The sequence below is a fragment of the Triturus cristatus genome, chromosome 12 (assembly GCF_964204655.1).
Source record: "Triturus cristatus chromosome 12, aTriCri1.1, whole genome shotgun sequence".
NCBI lineage: Eukaryota > Metazoa > Chordata > Amphibia > Caudata > Salamandridae > Triturus > Triturus cristatus.
The window spans coordinates 753,060,954-753,086,118 of NC_140595.1; the positions used below are offsets into that span (position 1 = coordinate 753,060,954).

A 25,165-nucleotide genomic window follows, 5' to 3' on the forward strand; every position below is an offset into this window, starting at 1 on the left:
GAGACCCGACCAGTCGCACACACCCCCGGGAATTGGCGGAATGTCCTACTGTCCTACTGTGTGTGGGGTGGGGGCTTCCACTGTAGATATGTGTGGGAACGAGCTTGAAGTGGGGATTCTGAGGATGTTCTTTCATGTATCAAAGCGATCTCAAGAATGTGCCATGTATGATAAACCTGCAATATATGTGTATAAGAGGCCAGGCCTCAGAGATGTGGTTAGAGCACCTCGTGACGATACCTTGCTGTCTGATCTGATGTGTTCTCCTCCGGAGAGAATAAACCTTGGTTTCCTGCCTTCCAGTCTCCGGCGCTTGCCTCTTTGTTGGTTAATTATCGAATGGTATAAGAGGCAATTACCGCCGGGCAATACTCGAAAAGTTATCGACTGCAACTGCCGCTACCTTTTAACAATTGGCGTCCCAAGCGTGGGGCCCATCAGCGACACGTGGATCCAGTGGGAGAGGTCCTGACGACAGAGTGAACGACTGCAACGATCGGAAGGAGCTCCTGCCCGATAGACCCTCGTCTGGCAGCCGATCATCCGAACTTCACTGGTTCCGAACCGACCTCTCTCGAGTGATCTACGGTCCTGACTGGGAACCATCAGGAGTGCCGCGGCAAATACGAAGAGTAGAGGACGATCGGGCGCTGGAGGCAGAAGACGAGAAACTGTCCATGCGGTCCGGGTAAGGTCGTGAAACACGACAAATTGCGAAACGATTGATTGATTGATTGAAAATACTAGTATTGCTTATTGATTGTTCTCTTTGAGATATTCGCTGTCTACAAACGGGGAGGAGTAGAAATACTCTCTCTTCCTTTGCAGATAGTGAAGGGTAGGTAACGCAGACTTTTGTCCCCATTGTAACCCGTCGTGCCTATTTTTATCTCCCCACTGATTGATTGTCCGAATATTGATTGTTTTGAAGAATAGTGCTCTTTGAGATATTCTCTGTTTGCAAATAACGTAGAATAGAAATATTCTGTCTAGTCTTTGCAAATAGTGAAGGGTAGGTAACGCAGACTTTTGTCCCCATTGTAACCCGTCGTGCCTATCTCTTTCTCACCATTGATTGATTGATTGTCTGAACACTGGTTGTTCGATATTGGTTCTTTGGAGGTATTCTCTGCTTACAAATAACGTGGAACAGAGATATTCTGTCTAGTCTTTGCAAGCAGTGAAAAGATAGGTAGTGCAGACTTTTGTCCCCATTGTAACCCGTCATGCCTGTCTTCTCCCCACTGATTGGTAGTTGGTTCTGCCCGGACCGCTTATTAGAGATGAACCATCCGGCTCCTCTGGAAGGCACCCCTAATAAGGACATGTTTACTATATATGGACTAGTCGCTGTAGCTTATAGCAAACTATGGCATAAATATACAAAGAAGGACTCCGAAAACCAGTAGACCACTGATGGGATCCTTTTTCTTTTAAGAAACACTAGGAAATAGCCCTTTGCGAAAAATATGAAACTAGGGGAAGGAGCCAAGCTCACGGTCAAGATGGCCACGAGGTAGCTCAGCTCCATCGCTCTCGCTGCCTAAACATGTCTGCCCTACCACCCACCCCGCCCAGTAAACACGACAAAATCCTGCACAACCGGAAGCCTGCTGATACCCACCATCGACGTCACCGAACTGGGCTAGATCACGCACAATTGGGCTATGTCATTTTCCGATTACGCAGTAACATCCTTGTGCTCGTTGCCAGATTGCAAATATGTACAACACTCCAACAAAGTAGTATGATTAAAACATTTTAATAACTTATAGGTATAACAACATTCCGACAGGGTGAACACGTTAAAACATGTTTTTTAACAGCTATTTACATGACAGCCTGCCGCAACCTCCATCCCAAAGCATTCACGTCTGCGTGACACAGTCCTCACCCTCCTTCCTCGAAGTAGCAACATTGGCTTGTTTTGGGTGGTCCTTTTAGTCGGCTTTGGGCTATAAAAGACATGCAAAATCCATCGGCCTGTAGGGCGGCATCAGTGGCGGATGGTTGTGCGAATAGGCCGGAGGCTACACGCAGCGCTGGGACCCTGGCGGCGCCGAGGAGGAGTCTAGCGGGTTTTTGTACTGGTCTTGCCATTCTCTTCTGCTGCACAGATCGACAACGAAGGGTGCCCTGGCGGGGGGGAAGCGACGCGAACGGGCCTCCCCCGCCTCCCCAGGTGGAGGCTCACCAGCTGAGAAGGCACCCCTGTCGTTTCACTCGCCGTCCAGCTGAGTAGCCGCCCCTGCACTCACCAGCCAGCTGCAGCAGGGGAACCATTTACGTCTCGCCTATCGGACAACCACCCAGGCGCGGGTTCCTTTCTGCACCAAGATTGCCGTCAGCGTTCGACGCAAGAAGTGGGCCCCCGCAGCCAAGTGGTCGGAGGGACCCACCCCGGTGGCTGTAATGAAGAGCTGCTGCTGCTGCTGCCACTGGACTCTCGAAATGGTGGTCGGCTCTTCAGATTCAGGCCTGGTCCACTAAAAGATGGCTCTGGGCTACCTTGGAACTCGGAAGCTTGCCTGCTCGGGCATGGGCCACACTCTTGAAAACGCCCTCTCAGCTTTGCAGATTCTGCGAGAGTCATTGGCCTTCGACTCCCGTGGACTTCCGGTGGGGGCAACCGCCGCTATTGCTTGATCATTCCACATTAACTTGTCTTTGCCCCGGGCGGCAGCCATCTTGCCTCCTTTTGGTGCCCTGAGAGAGACTGATTCAAGGTGTCGGCAGCGAGACCCGCCTGCTGTCCCGCCTTGAGAATGGATCATGGCATTGCTGCGAGACCGTGGTGACACCATGCTGACGCAAGCTTCTGTTTGAATTATCAGGAGACACTGTAGCCTAGCCGCTCGGATCAGTTCCGGTGGAACCTCAACATGACCCGGTAGGAACAAAAACTGTGCTTCCCCACCCCTGAATCACGATTCATGCTGTCTGTTCTTTCCGTTGGCTCTAACGAAAGTTCTCGAACTGCCGAAAGGGATTCTGGTCTGGCAGCTAGTTAGTGGAAGGACTTAGACTGTACGCTGGACCCGCCCGACCTCGCCCCAAAATGGCGCCGATGTAGGAAGGGCCTACAACTCCTTATGGCTTTTCAGTTATTTGACATTTATGTTAAAAGGATATGAATGCGATGTTTTCACACATGATGGGCGGAGGGACGGAGAGGGTACTGATCGGGCATACGGACGACCTTATTGATGCTGTCCTCCCCATTTTTATTATCATTTTTTATTTTTTTCGTGTTAAGGTAGTGTTGCTCGTGATACTCGACGCCTCTCACACCGTGGCCGGCCTGTAACGGTTGTAGGCCTGTATTTCTATACTGACATTGTTTTAAATAAAGGACTTCTTAAAGGAATTACGGAATCAGCGTCATGACAAATCATCTAGGTTGGTGGAGGTTTTTTAATGACTGTTACTCACAAGCAATAGAAGGCAGATAATGCAGACCCTTTTTCTTTTTACCTGAATCTTTGGATCGATGAAAGTTGTACCCATCACGCCTTTTTTTTTTTCAGAATTGTTAGAAAACGGTTTACTATAGCTTAAGGTATCTGCCGAATGCAAGGTACGGTACCTTACCCTATAATATGCGGCCGATTGAGAAACAAATGCACGACAAGGGAACCCGAATTTAGGAGACGAATAAAATGGAGCGTCTTGTATAGTCGAAGGGAAGGATATAGTAGGTCTGTGGTATTACCCGCCCCTGCAACTAGCCTGGTACGTGGTAAGTAGAACTTTTTCATGTCTACGCGCGCTAACGTACTTTGAATGCTGCATACCCCCCCCCCTCTCTTTTCTCCTCTGTAGGTCACATCGGAGTTCCGACTGAAGAATGGAGTGAACATGGACCGCACCGTGCTCAATATAGGGAAAAACATAGACAAACGTTGTGGGATGGTGCGCGAAGTGCAGACCACCACTGGGAACGTGAAAAACTGTATGGTATGACTGTGCGTACGTGCCATGATTATACGGTATGAATGTGTATGCATTTCGTATGCTTGGGTCGCTGGAAGAGAACGTCATCGAATGACTGAAGTGCTTGTCTATCGATCAAAGGGAGGGGAGTAAAAAGTCCGACACCCCCCCCCCCCAAAATGAATCACGGAAAATACTAAAGAGGACAGGAAAGGAGAGGTCCCCATACTCAACGTAGCTCTGTGTCTTCGTCTTAAGTTTCTGCGCTTGATGTATGTACTGTCACGCCCTATCCGGTATTTATGTGTACGTGATCGCCGAATTTATGTCTTTTCCCCGCTTGTGTTTTCTTACATAGAATCGACCCGTGCTACTCCATATGTTGTGTGTGCACCAAGTGGCCTATTATCGTACACATGTCTCTCTCTCTCTCGTTTTGTGTCGTACGTATACCAAATAGCCTACTTGATGCGCACGTCTCTCTCTCTCTCTCTCTCTCTCTCTCTTTCACTCTCTCTCTCTCTCTCTCTCTCTCTCTCTCTCTCTCTCTCTCTCTCTCTCTCTCTCTCTCACTCTCTCTCTCCCTCCCTTGCTGAAGGCTCTCTTGCCCTCTTTCTTTTTGAATAAATTAACGACACTATACCTCCTCAGTATGTGTATAATTGGCCTCAAACACGACAGTGTTCGAACAAATTGACAGAAGCAAAACGACCATATTTTCCCACATTACTACCTCTCCTTTCTGTAAAATGTTGACCTCAACTGGCTGAGAAAGAAAGGACAGGTAAGACGACTGATGTCTCCCAATCTGGCCCTCACCACGGGGACTATATGTCAGTGGTTTTCGTTTTAGAGCTCTAACGGCACCACCTCCACCGCTCAGAGTCGCCCCGCCCAATTGCCCAGAACTGGACCGTCTAAACACCCCGTCCTCCCAGAATAGCCCCAGTTTGGTACTAGCCATCCCAGGGTATTTAGAACAGTACAGCTGATGACTTTATTTTCTGAAGACACGTCGTCTAAACTAATGAGGGTTACCTATTATCTTTAGCTTGTGTCCCTCCCCAAAATAGACATTGCGAACCCATGACTGTAGCATCTCGCACTTTTTCATAAACTTAGCAGTCCTAGGGGAAAAATGTGAATTAACAAGAGCTTGTGTTAGAAGAACGAGTCTCTACCGGAGAAGCCGGTTCGAATTTTTGATAGACCAGAAAGTTGACTGATGTCAGGCCTCCCGCAACGATTATAAGGTACAGGAATGGACACCTAGCAGGCCAGACGATGGAAATTTGCAAGAACACCCACAAAACATGCACCACAGCAATGATTAATAAGTTAGTAACATACACCGACATAAGAATTAATAGACATCCATCATAGAGCGACCGACAAAACATTTCCCCGACTACTCGGTGGTTGGGAGAGAGGATGAAGTGCGTAAATGTCTTCCCTGCCAACTCTCTAAGATTTTGTTTTTTTTGTACTCATTCAAAGATAACATGCAGTCATCGGAAGAGAAGGGGTCGGACGTGACGCACAGCCTGGCTGCGGATCATGGAACACCTATGGCATCGACCAAGGGGGAGCCACGAAGCAAAAAGGGCACGGGACGAGGCACCATTATCAGCATGAAAAGCGATAGAACGAAGGGCTATCCCGAGGCCCCCTGCTCGCTGATCAACGTGCCTGAAGTCCCAACCCGTCGGGCCCGATTGATGGGCCCAGTGCTGAAAGATTCTGCTCTCCTTGGTCCGCTTTTTGATCCGATCCCACTCCACCCCCTCTTCCCCCAGCATCCCAAAGCACGCCCCTATCCCCCCCCCTCTCTTTATATGGGATCTTGAATTTGACTTGACAACAGAAGAACAAAATGCGGGTACCCCGTCTCAAGGTACCTATGATAAGATGAGTTAGGGAACAGTACTGTGATCCGAGAACAATGAATGGTCACACCCTGCTACGTGAAAACTTGGATTTGAGCTGGACCTTAGCTCCACCACCGGTGCTCAACAGTGCCAACAAAAGAAGAAGAACAATGAGAGCTTACCAGTGATGGCTCGTTATAATAGGACACTGGAAAGAAGAACTCCCTTCCCTGACTGTAACCCTTGTTAAGTTGAATTCCTCTCCCAACCGCTTTCGTATTGACTATCTTCCAATCGAGTTTTCATGATATTGCATCGGTCACTTCCAACTGTACACTGATAGTTAAGAAACTCTGACTTTGTATAATGACACTTGTATAACACCAGCCGTGCACATGACTATACTGTCTATTTTTGATCCACACAAAGTCTAGGCCTTAAGTAATGTACGTAATATTCCTTGTTTTGCCAGAAACATTTTTTATTACTTTACGGTATCATGTTTGTGTTCAAGCGAGCTTCCCTCCTCCTATCTCCGGGTCTGACATGTGACGCAGCTGACGTAATTTTGTATGCACTTCCTCCTCACCTATCCCATCAACCACATGTAATTATGTACAAATGTGTCGGATTATTCCTGTCCGCCCTAAAACTCTGAACTTTGAAGCAGAATATATGAAAGCTCTATACGAGGTAGAAGTTCGTGGCATTATGGGGATAGATCCGAACTAAACAAGCTGGCGAGATATGTTAAAAGGGAGGAATGTGGAAAAGTAGCTCGTAACTGAACATTATCTGCGCCATCTTGTCTCTCCCCAGCGCGAAACACAGGAAAGCGCACGGCAGCCATTTTAGGCACCCTGGTCTCTCTCCCTGCTCATTGCCGATCGCCAGCGCGTCCCCCTGGCGCTGCGAACATTCCCCCACGCGCCGGCCACACCCCGCTCTCTCATACATGGGCCATAAACCCTCTCCTTCTGCGCGACCCTGCCATGGAACCACATCCCACGCCTGACCGACATCCCATACATGGTCATACATCTCTTTGATAACCCCCTTCCTCTGCGCCCAATTGTCCGAACCGATCCCAGGCCATCACCTAGCCCTGCGGATGCAGTTTATTGCCCCTACTGTAAGGGAAACACCCCACATCAAAGGGATTACAGTAGATCAAGGCCCCCCACCCCCTGAGACCCGACCAGTCACACACACCCCCGGGAATTGGCGGAATGTCCAGCTGTGTGATAGCCATCTCCTACTGTGTGTGGGGTGGGGACTTCCACTGTAGATATGTGTGGGAACGAGCTTGAAGTGGGGATTCTGAGGATGTTCTTTCATGTATCAAAGCGATCTCAAGAATGTGCCATGTATGATAAACCTGCAATAAAGTCATAAACCTGTGTATAAGAGGCCAGGCCTCAGAGATGTGGTTAGAGCACCTCGTGACGATACCTTGCTGTCTGATCTGATGTGTTATCCTCCGGAGAGAATAAACCTTGGTTTCCTGCCTTCCAGTCTCCGGCGCCTGCCTCTTTGTTGGTTAATTATCGAATGGTATAAGAGGCGATTACCGCCGGGCAATACTCGAAAGGTTATCGACTGCAACTGCCGCTACCTTTTAACACTCCAGGGGACAGTTTACAATGCTTCCTGACAGACATTCACTGGTGTCTCCATGATGGGTCAGGGCTTCCGTATATCTTTCTCAATCTGTCATAGTCATCATTTAATGTTTTCCTTTGGAACTATCCCAATATTAAATGAAGGGGTTTTATGTCCTCTTCACACTTGATGTGGAATATAGCAGCAGATGCCGGATCTGATATAAGAATAACATTCAGTTCTGGTGATCTAAGCCCTACAGTATTCTGTAATAGCTGCCATTGGTAGACACCAGGTTATCTCATTTAAAAAAAACTGCTATTTAGGCACACATCCTTTTGGACATAGCACAGGCCCTTTTACATACTTTGTAACTTACATTTCTGCATCCCTTTCTTTCTGAACTTGCAAGGGTTAGTGCAAGGCAGAACTTCCTCCCACAGAATATGCCACTAATTTCAACCCATTTAACAAATGGGTGTCACATCCTCCTTTGCATTTACAACTGACAATGACATCTGTAGTGGTTGGCGCTGTCCTAAGAGCCGATTTTCAGAACTCTTAATTTAGAGCTGTTATTCAAAAACAGAAAGTTGGCCATGGGCCTCTTTCTTTACTTTTCTAATACCAAGTCCACTACAGATTGCTCAAATACAAAGTTAAATTCTGTCTTAGCAGTTCCTCATTTCCTGAACAGTCTGTAAAGAACCAGAGATACTAATAACTATGCAGCATCAATGCACTCTTATTACAAAATAGGACAGATTCAGAAAGATAATGTTGGACTTGGCCCTATCTGCAGGGTCAACCTGAAACGTTTTGCCTTCACTCTCCTGTTTTTTTAAGATGTTTTTGTTGGTTCTTAGGACTCTGTGCACTTTACCACTGCTAACCATTGCTGTGGTGCGTGTGCTCTCTCCTCTGAACTTGATAGTATTGGCTCATACCTAATTGGCATATTTAATTCAGTTATGGGCTCCTAGTAGAGTGGTACTACTTGTGCCCAAGGCCTGTATATTAAGGGCTGCTAGTGGGCCTGCAGCAATGATTGTGTCACCCACTTAAGTAGTCCTTTCAACATGTCTCAGGACAGCCATTGAAGGCTTTGGGTGCAGTTTCAAACTGCCATTTTGACCTGGCTAAATAAACCTTTTGCCAGGCCCAAACCTTCCTTTTTAATACACATAGGTCAACCCCTGGGGTAGGTGCTGAACAGCCAATAGGGGAGGGTGCATTGAATCTAAAAAGTTGGACATGTACTTTTTAAGTTTTACATGTCCTTGTAGTAAAAAACTCTTAAATTAATTTTTTACTACTGCAAGCCTTAACTCTTACATAAGATACCATTGGATTCACTGCATTACATTTATTGAGCTGTAATTTACAAATGGGAGCAGGTAGGCAGATCATGGTTGGTGTCTAAAGAATTGGAATTAAAACTCCTCTTTAAACATTAAATCAGATTTTTAATCACAATACTGAAATGCTACTTTTAGAAAGTTACCATATTCTTGTTCTAACAATTTGGTGCTGCAGTCTCTTCCTGAGTCACATGACTAGGTGTAGCTGGCTGTTGGCGTTTGTGTATTGCTCCCAGACAGTGAGAAAAGGAAAGATAGGTGTTATCAGGATGGGCCACTCTGAGTTAATGAGGGAGAGGAGCTTTCATCTACCACACTTGCACATCACAACGGCTCTGCCTGAGCTCTCCTACAAAGGTGTTGACACTGGACTTTTGTGACCCTAGACAAGATGTGGTCAAGGAAGGGAGGATGGGGATGTATAACACCTCAGAGGTGTGGTAAGCTCTAGAAGCTTCCTCCACTTCAAAGTTGGCATCAGGTATAAATATTGGACCTCAGCCACTAACTCTTCTGTTCAGCGGGACACACCGTTGTGTTGCAGTGGGACATGCCCGCTAAGCATCTCCCGTGGCTGGGTTTGGACACATTGGGTGGTCACACCCAAACCTATCTGAGGATGTTGGCTCTGCTGGGGAGTCCTCCATTGTGCTGTCAAGTCAGGGAAGGATACCGGGACCGGCACTCCAGGGGACAGTTTACAATGCTTCCTGACAGACATTCACTGGTGTCTCCATGATGGGTCAGGGCTTCCGTATATCTTTCCCAATCTGTCATAGTCATCATTTAATGTTTTCCTTTGGAACTTTCCCAATATTAAATGAAGGGGTTTTTATGTCCTCTTCACACTTGATGTGGAATATAGCAGCAGATGCAGGATCTGATATAAGAATCACATTCAGTTCTGGTGATCTAAGCCCTACAGTATTCTGTAATAGCTGCCATTGGTAGACACCAGGTTATCTCATAAAAAAAAAATGCTATTTAGGCACACATCCTTTTGGACATAGCACAGGCCCTTTTATATACTTTGTTACTTACATTTCTGCATCCCTTTCTATCTGAACTTGCAAGGGTTAGTGCAAGGCAGAACTTCCTCCCACAGAATATGCCACTAATTTCAACCCATTTAACAAATGAGTGCCACATCCTCCTTTGCATTTACAACTGACGATGACATCTGTAGTGATTGGAGCTGTCCTAGGAGCCGATTTTCAGAACTCCTAATTTAGAGATGTTAGTCGAAAACAGGAAGTTGGTCAGGGGCCTCTTTCTTTACTTTTCTAATACCAAGTCCACTACACATTGCTCAATTACAAAGTTAAATTCTGTCTTAGCAGTTCCTCATTTCCTGAACAGTCTGTAAAGAACCAGAGATACTAATAACTATGCAGCGTCAATGCACTCTTATTCACCAACAAAATAGGACAGATTCAGAAAGATAATGTTGGACTTGGCCCTATCTGCAGGGTCAACCTGAAACGTTTTGCCTTCACTCTCCTGTTTTTTAAAGTTGTTTTTGTTGGGTCTTAGGACTCTGTGCACTTTACCACTGCTAACCATTGCTGTGGTGCGTGTGCTCTCGCCTCTGAACTTGATAGTATTGGCTCATACCTTATTGGCATATTTAATTCAGTTATGGGCTCCTAGTAGAGTGGTACTCCTTGTGCCCTAGGCCTGTAAACTAAGGGCTGCTAGTGGGCCTACAGCACTGATTGTGTCACCCACTTAAGTAGTCCTTTCAACATGTCTCAGGACAGCCATTGAAGGCTTTGGGTGCAGTTTCAAACTGCCATTTTGACCTGGCTAAATAAACCTTTTGCCAGGCCCAAACCTTCCTTTTTAATACACATAGGTCAACCCCTGGGGTTGGTACTAAACAGCCCAAAGGGGAGGGTGCATTGAATCTAAAAGGTTCGACATGTACTTTTTAAGTTTTACATGTCCTTGTAGTAAAAAACTCTTAAAATATTTTGTTACTACTGCAAGCCTTAACTCTTACATAAGATACGATTGGAGTCACTGCATTACATTTATTGAGCTGTAATTTACAAATGGGAGCAGGTAGGCAGGTCATCGTTGGTGTCTAAAGAATTGGAATTAAAAGTCCTCTTTAAACATTAAATCGGATTTTAAATCACAGTGCTAAAAATGCAACTTTTAGAAAGTTACCCTTTTCTTGTTCTAACAATTTGGTGCTGCAGTCTCTTCCTGAGTCACATGACTAGGTGTAGCTGGCTGTTGGCATTTGTGTATTGCTCCCAGACAGTGAGAAAAAGGAAAGATAGGTGTTATCAGGATGGGCCACTCTGAGTTAATGAGGGAGAGGAGCTTTTATCTACCACACTTGCACATCACAACGGCTCTGCCTGAGCTCTCCCACAAAGGTGTTGACACTGGGCTTTTGTGACCCTACACAAGATGTGGTCAAGAAAGGGAGGATGGGGATGTATAACACCTCAGAGGGGTGGAAAGCTCTAGAAGCTTCCTCCACTTCAAAGTTGGCATCAGGTAAAAATATTGGACCTCAGCCACTAACTCTTCTGTTCAACGGGACACACCGTTGTGTTGCAGTGGGACATGCCTGCTAAGCATCTCCCGTGGCTGGGTTTGGAGACATTGGGCGGTCACACCCAAACCTATCTGAGGATGTTGGCTCTGCTGGAGAGTCCTCCATGGTGCTGTCAAGTCAGGGAAGGATACCAGGGTCGGCACTCCAGGGGACAGTTTACAATGCTTCCTGACAGACATTCACTGGTGTCTCCATGATGGGTCAGGGCTTCCGTATATCTTTCTCAATCTGTCATAGTCATCATTTAATGTTTTCCTTTGGAACTTTCCCAATATTAAATGAAGGGGATTTATGTCCTCTTCACACTTGATGTGGAATATAGTTGCAGATGCCGGATCTGATATAAGAATAACATTCAGTTCTGGTGATCTAAGCCCTAGAGTATTCTGTAATAGCTGCCATTGGTAGACACCAGGTTATCTCATTTAAAAAAACCTTGTATTTAGGCACACATCCTTTTGGACATAGCACAGGCCCTTTTATATACTTTGTTACTTACATTTCTGCATCCCTTTCTATCTGAACTTGCAAGGGTTAGTGCAAGGCAGAACTTCCTCCCACAGAATATGCCACTAATTTTAACCCATTTAACCAATGGGTGTCACATCCTCCTTTGCATTTACAACTGGCGATGACATCTGTAGTGATTGGCGCGGTCCTAAGAGCCGATTTTCAGACCTCTTAATTTAGAGCTGTTATTCGAAAACAGGAAGTTGGTCAGGGGCCTCTTTCTTTACTTTTCTAATACCAAGTCCACTACAGATTGCTCAATTACAAAGTTAAATTCTGTCTTAGCAGTTCCTCATTTCCTGAACAGTCTGTAAAGAACGAGAGATACTAATAACTATGCAGCATCAATGCACTCTTATTCTCCAACAAAATAGGAGAGATTCAAAAAGAGAATGTTGGACTTGACACCTAGCTGCAGGGTCAACCTGAAACGTTTTGCCTTCACTCTCCTGTTTTTTTAAGTTGTTTTAGTTGGTTCTTAGTACTCTGTGCACTTTACCACTGCTAACCATTGCTATGGAGCGTGTGCTCTATCCTCTGAACTTGATAGTATTGGCTCATACCTAATTGGCATATTTAATTCAGTAATGGGCTCCTAGTAGAGTGGTACTACTTGTGCCCAAGGCCTGTAAATTAAGGGCTGCTAGTGGGCCTGCAGCACTGATTGTGTCACCCACTTAAGTAGTCCTTTCAACATGTCTTAGGACAGCCATTGAAGGCTTTGGGTGCAGTTTCAAACTGCCATTTTGACATGGCTAAATAAACCTTTTGCTAGGCCCAAACCTTCCTTTTTAATACACATAGGTCAACCCCTGGGGTAGGTGCTGAACAGCCCATAGGGGAGGGTGCATTGAATCTAAAAAGTTGGACATGTACTTTTTAAGTTTTACATGTCCTTGTAGTAAAAAACTCTTAAATTAATTTTTTACTACTGCAAGCCTTAACTCTTACATAAGATACCATTGGAGTCACTGCATTACATTTATTGAGCTGTTCTTTACAAATGGGAGCAGGTAGGCAGGTCATGGTTGGTATCTAAAGAATTGGAATTAAAAGTCCTCTTTAAACATTAAATCGGATTTTTAATCACAATGCTGAAAATGCTACTTTTATAAAGTTACCATATTCTTGTTTCCAACAATTTTGTGCTGCAGTCTCTTCCTAAGTCACGTGACTAGGTGTAGCTCACTGTTGGCGTTTGTGTATTGCTCCCAGACAGTGAGAAAAAGTAAAGATAGGTGTTATCAGGATGGGCCACTCTGAGGTAATGAGGGAGAGGAGCTTTCATCTACCACACTTGCACATCACAACGGCTCTGCCTGAGCTCTCCCACAAAGGTGTTGACACTGGTCTTTTGTGACCCTAGACAAGATGTGGTCAAGAAAGGTAGGAAGGGGATGTATAACACCTCAGAGGGGTGGAAAGCTCTAGAAGCTTCTTCCTCTTCAAAGTTGGCATCAGGTATAAATATTGGACCTCAGCCACTAACTCTTCTGTTCAGCGGGTAACACCGTTGTGTTGCAGTGGGACATGCCCGCTAAGCATCTCCCGTGGCTGGGTTTGGACGCATTGGGTGGTCACACCCAAACCTATCTGAGGATGTTGGCTCTGCTGGGGAGACCTCCATGGTGCTGTCTAGTCAGGGAAGGATACTGGGGTCGGTACTCCAGGGGGCAGTTTACGATGCTTCCTGACAGACATTCACTGTTTTCTCCATGATGGGGCAGGGCTTCCTTATATTTTTCTCAATCTGTCATAGTCACCAGTTAATGTTTTCCCATGGAACTTTCCTAATGTAAAACAAAGGGGTTTTACGTCCACTTGACACTTGATTTCTTCCAGGTCTTTTCTTCGTGTAAAAAGGCTTTGGAGGGATTATTCGGTGTGTTGCTACACTACCATATTGCTCGTGTCCGGTTTTGTTTTTACCTTCTTCACTCACAAGCTGTTGTTGTACTGGTGAATTCAGCTGTTATTTTCTGTCTTTTTGTTTTTTTTCTCCTGGCGGTTTCCTTAAAGGGAAACTTTTAGCTTTGTGTTCCCTTCATGTGCTGGCAAGGTGGCTTCCCAAGTCAATAGTCCTAACTTCTAACCTCATACCATCCAGTCCAGATGATCCTCCTTACATCTAGCTCTTGAGAAATTACATTACCAACTTCTTGAGGGAAGGATGGATCCTACTCAAGTACTACAGGACTCCATTCAGCAAAAATCAGTGGAGTTGGATTGTTTACATTGTGAGAATATTCAATTACGTCAAGCTTTGTCAGTCAGAGTGGCTTTTGAATTACCGCCTGTTCTTGCTGGAGCACTGCGTTTTGATGGAGATCCAGGTAAGCCAAAAGAATTACTGAACTCCTTTATAGTTTCTTTTGCATCTTCACCCACTCAATTTGTTCAAGACAAAATTAAGGTGGGCTACCTTATTATCTGCCTTACTGGAGAAGCCCTTTCTTGGGCACTACACTGCAGACCCAGTACTGGGTAATTATTTCACCTTTGTTGTGGCATTGTGGAAAATGTTTGAATGACCCTATCTAGAAAGCTATGCAGAAGAAGCCCTTTGTGAAATTCAACAATGAACACAGTATGTGTTATCATACCTGAGCCGCTCACAAATGTCTTACTACAGAAATAACTTTGGTGGAATGAACACTGTTAACCAGGGTCCTAGATTAGCAGGACCCAAAAAGGATCAGGATGTTCACGTCCAGCGGATTCTTTATAGGAAGGTCCATTATGGTCAGAATCAGGATGACCCTAAATCAGGATGACAAGGACTACATAGACCAGGGTGACCCACACCATGATAATTAAGAGGGGCAGGGCAAAAAGGACAAAAACAACTAGGCACATGATGGCCACTACAAGTAGGAACAGGAAAGAGGGAACCAGGGTCAGAAGTTCAAGCACAAGGTGGAACAGGCAAACCAGGGTACCTGCAAAGCTACTAGGACGAAGATGGAAAGGAGGACTAGAGGGACTAGAAGGGATAGGAGAACTAGAGTTGGATGTATCAGGACCAAATTGAGGATGTCTCTTAAGTTAAGACTAGGAGGACACTGGCCAGTGGAACTACAAGACCATAAATAACAGGACAGGGACTAGGAAAAACAGGGAGACCAGGATCAAAGGTACCAGGATGAACAGAGCAAGAAGGAGTGAGTAAACTAAAAAGATTAGGAGGACTCACAACAGGTTTTAAAAGGAAATGAAGATGAGGACGTAGGGGACCATGGTCCGGAGTACTGAGTGGAGCAGATCAACCAGAACCTAGCATACCAGGACCAGCATGAGGAGGATCAGATGTATCAAGACAGTCATGGCCAGGCAGTCCAAGGTGATTGAGCAAGGGACGTAGAAGGACAGGGACCAAAATAGCTAGTCTCCAGAGGCCTAACAAAGAGAAACAGGATCAAGCTGAGGGTAAGCTCTGAAAGGACAAGGAAACAAGGAACGGACCTGGGAGGCACCGGAACAACCCAAACCATGACGATAGGTAGAGGAGATCAGGTGGGCCAAGATGACCAGGCTCATAATCTGGGAGTCGGACCATTTCTATGGATGTCGGTGGGTGCGCCACAGATGCCCTGTTGGTGGGGGGGCAACTGACATCGGAATGAGGCCCTAAAAAATAATTAATTATATTTAATTTACTTCTCACCCTGTAGCCCTATAAACCAAACAAGCAGCAACTAAAATTTTAAATAATAAAAATAATTGCACAATTAACAATTAATTTTCAATTAAATGATTCATATTAATTAAAAACAAATTATTAATGCATTACAAATAATTTAGTTCCCACTCTGTGCCCCTATAAACCCAACAACTCGTAGCTGAAATGTAAATAAAAAAGAAATGAATTGCACAATGTACATAATTAATTAAACATTAAATAATTAATATGAATTAAAAAATAATTATGAATTGATTATAAGTAAATTACTTCCCACCCTGTACCCCTATACTAAGTATGTAACAACTATATTAAAAAACATAAACAATAATTATACAAAAAATGTACATCATATACATTTAAAATATATACAAAAATACATAACAATGATTTAAAGCGATATTATAAACAACTATATTTTTGTTAACGATATTAATGACTGATATTTTCAAAATCAATATTACTTATCTTAAAATCGATATTCTTGACATTGATATTCTTGCAGAAGATATTTCCATATTACAATATTTTGTACACAATATTTTGGTAGGACGATATTTTGGTTTCGATATTTTGTCTTATATGTAGTAAAAAGGATGGTTTAGGCTCAGCAAAAGGGTTGTTTTGCCAAGTGGAACTGGCAGCTTAAAACGGCACATAGGCTGCAGTGCCAGTCCTGAAAAATGTTTTAAAAGACTACTTAAGGGGGTGGCACAGTAAGTCCTGCAGGCCCATTAGTTGCATTTATTTACATGCCCTGGGTACAAGTTGTACCACTTTACTAGACAGTTATAAGTAAATTAAATGTGCCAATCAGATAGAAGTGTAATTCACCAATTTGAAAGGAGAGAGCTCAAGACGTTTAACACTGGTCATCAGCTGTAAAGTGCATGTGAGTCCTTTCAGTACACAGGAGGGGAGAAGGGGGAAAAGTTTGGGGTGGCTCTGCAGAAAGTGTGAAGTACAACACCCTTGCTCTGTGCTCCCACTCCATATGAAAGGCTGGTCTTGTTAAATGTTATATATAAATTCGTTCATCAAGATTTGCAAGATAAAGAAAAGTGCGAACTTCAAGATTCTCAAGAAGTCGCAGGGAGGAGCAGTCATGTTTTACAGGAAGTTGCGCGCATCGCATGTTCTACTCACAAAAAGTGTCTAAGAAAAAAAGAGAAAAGGAACATAATGATTTTTTGCCTTCAGCACAGTCTTCCGGCACAACCTATGCCCTACTCTGTGAGCAGCATGGCCGCCGCAACTGTCCTGTTCCTGGGGCTACATTTGGGTGAGTTTTATCGCAATTGGATATCAGACGGTAATTGTACATTTCTAGCAGGGCTGGTGTCGGTGGAGAGAGGAAGGGCTGGAGGGGGTGAGAAGCTGACTTTTTGAAACGGAGATTATTTAATCAGATTTATGAGGTTTTAGTTGATAGGATATTACCAAATGCATTGTTGTGCACTTTAAATAAACTACTGTGACTTTAGTGTATGCTAGACGCACTGGGTTGCATGTGTGCTCAGTGTTACATATGTTTTGTCATGACATACGGTGTGTGTGTGTGTGTGTGTGTGTGTGTGTGTGTGGAAGGCGTACAGAGATTTGACTTTTGTACTGGGGATGTTGACAGTGAAAGAGGACAATGTGTAAAGATGTCAAGCCAAAGCATGCACTTTTTCTGATGATGGTCATATACTGAATGTACGATGGATGCGTGCAGTATGTTTTGGTATGGAATGTTTCACGCCGTATAATGTATAGGATGTGTTTATTTAAATTAAACACATGGGGGCTTATTTACAAGCCCCTTGCGCCGCCGGTGCGTCACTTTCAATATGGGAAAAAGTAACGCACCGGCGGCGCAAGGGGCTTGTAAATAAGCCCATGGTTTTTCCTTGCCTTAGAGACTGGCAGCGCACTGGGGTGCATCTTTACATTCTGCAGGTTAGTGGACTTGCTTGACATGATCTTATGTCGTGTTTTCTGGCTTTAGCAATACATACCATAATGTTGATTTATGACCTGAGATTCTAAAGTCTCTAACTCATCATTACTAAGCAGCTGATAGTTTTGTGTATTGAGGGACTTCTGTTATAGTCTCATGTGTACTTGTTCTGTCCTTAGTTTTATAGATGTATGGGACATTGGGGCATATCAACAACAACCGGCGATAATTATCGCTGAGCGCACTTAGCGCTCGGATAATTATCGCCGGCTAGCGTGAATTTTTATCGCTGAGATAGCGTGCTATTAGCAACGCTTATCTCAATAGCGATAAAAATCCTCACGCTAACAGGCTAACGTGAGATTATCGCTGGAAACCCAGCGATAATCTCACGTTACCTTGTTGATAGGGACAGGCAAACTTGCCATGATATCCTCCTTCCATAGGATATCATGGCGAAGTCTGAAAAATACCAGACGTAAAAAAGCAGCGTTAACCGCGGTTAGCGCTGCTTTTTTTGTCTCTAACAGGGTTAGCGACATTCTTGATAATAGGAGAAATGTTGCTTAGCGACTTTTCTCCTATTATTTTACTCTGGAACGCCCCCTTTGCATCTCATTAGAGATGCAAGGGGAAGCGTAGAGTAAAAGGGTGCTAACATGCAAATTTGCATGTTAGCACCCTGTTGTTGATAGGGCACTAGTTTTATCTCTCCTTTTTTGGCTTTTAAAGCCAAAAAAGCAGAGATAAAGCCCTTGTTGATATGCCCCTATGTTCATACTGCCACCGATTAACATTTGCGTGCATGGATCTATCCTCGGTTGGGGTTTTCATATGGAGAAGGTGTATCGCTTTCTAGTAAAGGGCAGTCCAAGGGCCTCCTTGCCAGGTCCCCGGGTGCAAGGGATTTTTATTCATCTTCCTCGGAGTTAAAAATACTGAAGGCCTCAATAAATCCAGATGTGCAGAATTGTGGGGATTCTCGCTAGGACCCTGAGCGTTCTCTGATGAATCACCTGAAAAATCTGCAATCCCCAGCCCGATTTTTACTGCCAATCATCGTTCTCCCCTTGTTTTCCCTGGAAATTTCAAACTGACCAGGGGAACCGTGAGAGGCAGGTAATAACTCCACAAAACTCACATTTACTGATAGAGCCGGTAAAAGAGCCATTGGCCCTTTCGGGGAATAAGGGTCTCTGGCAGTTCAGGCGCAAGTCTTCGAAGTGTCTCACTTCTTTCTAGTCCTGAATGGTGAGCTGCAGCTCGAGTCTAAGCTCTCCTCAGCCTCATCTTCTGGGCTTCTGTTTCTATTAAAGTTTGGTTTCTTGTGTTGGGCTCAGAGTTGGAGTCAGTAAGCAGGTGCACTCAAAAGATCAGAAACTGACTTAGTAAAGAGTTAGATTTCTTTAGTCAGTTCCTGATCAAAGGTTACTCTGGGCTTGATTTAGTGTTGGAAGTTAACTGGAAATCCTAGATGTCTGGAAGAAGTGTTGCTTTCCTGTGGACAATACCCTGGAGAATTTCCTCCATGATACTATAACAATAGTGGAAAGAAGGCAGATTTCATATGAGAATCTACTAGCACAATTTCCTCCACCATAGAAATAGAATGTTGGAGGAAATTCTTTGAGTGGTTTCCCCTACACATTGTGTAGTGTTTCCAGGAACCATCAGAAAGTATGCTTTCTACCACACATTAAAAAAGAAACTTGTGGGGCCTATTAGAATGACAGGCGGACTTTCATCCGCCCGCCACCCTAGCAGTGCTGGGACCGGCCGCCAGTGGTGCGGTGGTCCTGCACTGGCAATTAGGATGCCACTGCCACCGTGGCAGTGGCATCCCCTATTCCCAGCAGAGTTCCGGGCGGTGCTCACAGCACTGCCCTCCACAATGCTGGGAATTCACGTCGTGCATTCGCATGCACAAGGTGACAGGCACCGCACGGTGCCTGCCACTTTGTCCATGCCAATGCAGGGGGGTACGTGCACCCCCCACCCCCCAACAACCTGGGGGCCCGCTACAGGCCCCCATAGGCTAAGACCGCATGCCTTTCCTGCCATGGAAAGGCACATCTCCGCCTGCATGCTAATATGGATCTTGCAGACACCGCCACCATGTTAGACGCCTTTTCGCCCGGTCTCCTGTGAGACCGGCGGAAAACCGGCAGACGGTCTTTCCGTCCACTAGGGTCCCCCCTGCCATCCTAATATGGCGGGGGGAAATGGGAGGCGGGTGGAGAGTAATGGCGGGCGGATCGCCACCGCCATACGGACAGTGGCGATCCGCCCGCCATTATAATAGAACCCTTGGTGTTCAAAATGTGTTGACAGTCCAACAAATGCTTCAGCACTTGAGAGACCACTGCGCAGAGGATGTGATCGAGACATCCCAGTTCAAGCCTGTAATGCACAAAGCTCTGTCCATAGCAGAGCAGACGTTTCTGAAGAACTCAAAAGCTTGCAATGTGATTGTTTATTACAACTCTCTTCTTCCTAAAGAAGTGTAACCTTCTCAGAATTTGTCAGAAGACAACATAAGTAATCTTTTCTCACTACTACATGGCATTTCTAAAATTCGCCGTGCCCTGCTCAAAGGCACCGTGCATGCAGCAGCCTTCCTTATTTCAAGGGCTAATTATTATGATCACATGACAACTGTGCACACTGTTTGAGTTGACCAAAGATTTATGGTAGATCTGACCTTCTACACCTGTCTTCAGTATAAACACATCCACCCTGACCACTCTCATGACTTCGCCAAGACATTGTTGATCTCAGGACGGTTTTGTTGATCTAAGAATGATTCTACCAACTCCACAGCTGTGACACACTATAACTAAATGACCCTGGTTTCAAGGAAATCATACATTGGTCCAATCCTTCTCTGGCTATGTACTCATAGTGTGGATTCTATCCCTCCTACCACGTGAACTGTCACCTGTCTCATTGATTTCCAAAAAGAACTTCAGCATTTTTTATCTCACTCAAATTACACGAATTATATCTTGAACTGCTGTATTTTTCCCCACTTCCACTCTATTGTTTGAATAATGATTTGGATAGGTCCCATGCATGAGCAGATGCTGTTAGTGACTGAACTGACACTATCATTTTTGGCCATTATTTGCTTCCTCTGAAGATGTATAATGTCTGTGATTTGTTGTTCCCAAAGTTACAGCTTTTGTTTATGCACCTGTATGCCGTTTTATGTGAGGTGTTCAGCTGCCCTAATGTTCTGCCACTAGCTGATCATTATATTGTTTGACCACCCACCATGGTTCATTTGGCTGTTTGTTCACTGTTTTCTGTGTATTTGGCCCCTTCCATCCTTGTGTTACCGCATATATTTGCTTACTTGTACAGTACCTAGTAAAGTGTTCATGCTCTCAGGCCTTGTACGTACCACATGAATACCTGAAAATAAATTAATAAACAAATACGTGAATATACCACTGTTGCAGGCTATCCAACTCACTGGAAAATCTGACTGTTGGATTTCTATCACCTCCTTATCACAGGTATGGCTGTCAAGAAACACAATGGCTGTCATTCAGCTGCTTCATTGTTTTAAGCTTGTCTTGCCTTAGTAGCCAATGCGCCTAAAAAGGGCCCTCCTCGCACATAACTAATCTCGCAACAAACACGTGCAAATGTGCAGTTACCACTTTATTCCAATCAAGATGGCTTCAGGTGTGCCATACGTTTGTCATTAGTAGGACGGTTAGCACTCTAGTTGTTCTTTAGAACACTCTGGGAAGCTGCAGTAGAACACAAAGGAATCAACTGACAGTCTCTGCCCTTGTTGGATGTACATGTTTTACTGAGAATGTCAGACATATTCTCACATGACTGAGAAAGATAATGTGAATTTACAGAAAATATGCTCTCAGTTTAGCTTATAGATCACCTTCCAAACCTCTGTGGGAAAAGCATGAGAAAATAGTTTTCTCTCAAACATGATTCATGATATCCCAGCAGAAGGCTTTTTCACATGGTTAAAATCACCTTAGAACACACCACAATTCCTAAAATTAGTATGGTACCATCAACAAATGATTTATAATGTAACTAAAGTATTAAAACCTTCTATTAACTGCAATGCTTTTTAATGAGGTGCTATCATGTATATTGGTCCCAAGATGGCTTCCAACACTTCCTGGATGAAGTGCTGACAGCCAATCAGATCTCACGATGAGATGTGTGCTTAAGCTCCGCCCAGATATATATGTGATTTTGATTTTGATTTTCTCAGGAACTACTGAACGATTTACACCAAATAAGCAAAAGGCACGACTCTGAGCCAAGGTCTACCTTTCTGCCAAATTTGGTGTAATTCCGTTCAGCAGTTCGGGCTGTAGCTGCGACTAAAGATCCCTATGGAAAATTGCATGGGGAAAATACGTTTTGAGACCCCCCTTTTTTCTCGGCCCCCGCTTGACGAATCACCCAGAGACTTTCAAGATAGGAGCGGACCGGAGCGGGTCACGAGTCTTGAAAATTTAGTGAAGATTCGTCAATTGGCACCAAAGTTATTCTAAATAGAATGTTGTGGATTTCCTATGGATAATAGGTCGTAACTATAACTACCTACTGGCGACCGCCAGTAGGTGATATATATATATATAAATATGTCCTCCAACTGTTTTCATCCCTTGCTTGGAGACGCACTCAATAAACAAGCAGGACCCCATCATTTGTAACAGAGTCCTTTAATTGAGCAAAACCGGCATTCCTTTCCAAACTCCTTTCAAAAAGCCCTACGTGTTTCAGTGCTCCTGCACCTTGTTCACGGGCTGGAACAACAGTTTTTGGCAGATTCACGAGAGCGCCAAGTTACCTCATTTAAATATCCATTGCCTGCCCCCTAGTGGGCTGGCTTCGGTGCAAACAATAACAAGGCATGCTGGAACTTGGAGTATTCTCTTGTGTGCTCTCGTCCTTCGTGGACTCTGCCATCAAAAGCTAATTTATGCAATCTTGTCTTACCCTCCAGTGGGTCTTTAGAAAGGAATCCGGTCTGAAATAATGCTGTTACAACTTGACATTCTGCTAATGCTGAGATTCATATACCTCGCAGCAGCCCATAAATCTTCGATGGCGGTGCAATCTCCCCGGCCAAGGACTGGCCGTGAAAAATGTCCTCCAACTGTTTTCATCCCTTGCTTGGGGACGCACTCAATAAACAAGCCGGACCCCATCATTTGTAACAGAGTCCTTTAATTGAGCAAAACCGGCATTCCTTTCCAAACTCCTTTCAATAAGCCCAAGCGTTTCAGTGCTCCTGAACCTTGTTCACAGGCTGGCACAACAGTTTTTGGCAGATTCACGGGGTATATGAATCTCAGCATTAGCAGAATAACAAGTTGTAACAGCATTATTTCAGACCGGATTCCTTTCTAAAGACCCACTGGAGGGTAAGACAAGATTGCATAAATTAACTTTTGATGGCAGAGTCCACTGAAGGACGAGAGCACACGAGAGAATACTCCAAGTTCCAGCATGCCTTGTTATTGTTTGCACCGAAGCCAGCCCACTAGGGGGCAGGAAATGGATACTTAAATGAGGTAACTTGGCGCTCTCGTGAATCTGCCAAAAACTGTTGTGCCAGCCCGTGAACAAGGTGCAGGAGCACTGAAACGCGTAGGGCTTTTTGAAAGGAGTTTGGAAAGGAATGCCGGTTTTGCTCAATTAAAGGACTCTGTTACAAATGATGGGGTCCGGCTTGTTTATTGAGTGCGTCTCCAAGCAAGGAATGAAAACAGTTGGAGGATATATATACATATATATATATATAAACGAAATGCACACTCCCGCAACCTCCAGACGGAGAAACGGACCCTCGCAATCTCAGGCAAGATGTTATTTATTAACGATCATCTCCTCACAAAATTACGCATTTCGGGCTCAAAGAGCCCTTATTCACATGTATATATATATATATATAGCATTATGGGAGCAACCATTGCAATAAAGTTACCTTTGGCCACCGAGCATGTGTCGGACCCGTTCCGGTGGAGTGGGATTGTTTTTTATATGTAACGGTATGCAAATGCCGTTTTTCCGACACGCCTTTCGGTTTGGAGTGACGCGCAAGATTTGCGAAGTGTGGTGTGGTGTTTGGAAGACACAGGGCGCCATCCCCCCTGATGGTTTGATGGACTCACCTGAGCTTGTGACCATTGGGGGAGAGAGCAGGCAGCTGACAGAAGTGGTCCGCTGCTTGGAAGTGGCCAAAGTTGAAACTGACATCTTTGCCTCCTTAACGGACCACCGGAGCAAAAGTGCTTTCCACAGCCAAACAATGGTTTGGAACACCACTGGGTGTTTGAAGACGCTGATCACTGTATCTGCATTTCGCAGTGGAGGACACCGAAAATCCGACATGGACCGTCACGGAATTGTGTGGGGCCGAAACCGAGGAGGTTGGGCTAGTGCAATGCTCTAATCAGTGAGGAGCTAATAAGACCGCATTTAAAGAGCCTCCAGGTGTAACATCAGTAAAGTGAAGCGGGCACTGAAGAAAGCCGCAAGGCTGAAACGCGCCTGCCCATGCGTTTCGCTATTCCAGCATTATGGGAGCCCCCATTGCAATAAAGTTACCTTTGGCCACCGAGCATGTGTCGGACCCGTTCCTGTGGAGTGGGATTGTTTTTTATATGTAACGGTATGCAAACGCCGTTTTTCCGACACGCCTTTCGGTTTGGAGTGACGCGCAAGATTTGCGAAGTGTGGTGTTTGGAAGACACAGCGCGTCACCCCCCCTGATGGTTTGATGGACTCACCTGAGCTTGTGACCATTGGGGGAGTGAGCAGGCAGCTGACAGAAGTGGTCCGCTGCTTGGAAGTGTCCAAAGTTGAAACTGATATCTTTGCCTCCTTAACGGACCACCGGAGCAAAAGTGCTTTCCACAGCCAAACAATGGTTTGGAACACCACTGGGTGTTTGAAGACGCCGATCACTGTATCTGCATTTCGCAGTGGAGAACATGGAAAATCCGACATGGACCGTCACAGGATTGTGTGGGGCCGAAACCGAGGAGGTTGGGCTAGTGCAATGCTCCAATCAGTGAGGAGCTAATAAGACCGCATTTAAAGAACCTCCAGGTGTAACATCAGTAAAGTGAAGCGGGCACTGAAGAAAGCCGCAAGGCTGAAACGCGTCTGCCCATGCGTTTCGCTATTCCAGCATTATGGGAGCCCCATTACAATAAAGTTACCTTTGGCCACCGAACATGTGTCGGACCCGTTCCTGTGGAGTGGGATTGGTTTTTATATGTAACGGTATGCAAACGCCGTTTTTCCGACACGCCTTTCGGTTTGGAGTGAAGCGCAAGATTTGCGAAGTGTGCTGTTTGGAAGACACAGCGCATCACCCCCCTGATGGTTTGATGGAATCACCTGAGCTTGTGACCATTGGGGGAGTGAGCAGGCAGCTGACAGAAGTGGTCCGCTGCTTGGAAGTGGCCAAAGTTGAAACTGACATCTTTGCCTCCTTAACGGACCACCGGAGCAAAAGTGCTTTCCACAACCAAACAATGGTTAGGAACACCACTGGGTGTTTGAAGACGCCGATCACTGTATCTGCATTTCGCAGTTGAGGACACGGAAAATCCGACATGGACCGTCACAGGATTGTGTGAGGCCAAAACCGAGGAGGTTGGGCTAGTGCAATGCTCCAATCAGTGAGGAGCTAATAAG

At 45.1% G+C, this 25,165-nt stretch overlaps 1 protein-coding gene across 1 annotated transcript in view; it reads left to right on the forward strand.

The window, feature by feature from the left end:
* The first annotated feature begins 16,730 nt into the window (after window positions 1–16,730).
* The window catches only part of LOC146782703 (uncharacterized), a 179,022-nt gene continuing 170,587 nt past the window's right edge, over window positions 16,731–25,165 (forward strand). The window contains exon 1 of the mRNA XM_085637716.1: window positions 16,731–16,807. Coding sequence (XP_085493842.1) covers window positions 16,747–16,807 — 61 coding nt within the window. The 5' untranslated portion in view covers window positions 16,731–16,746. The remainder of the gene's footprint in view (window positions 16,808–25,165) is intronic.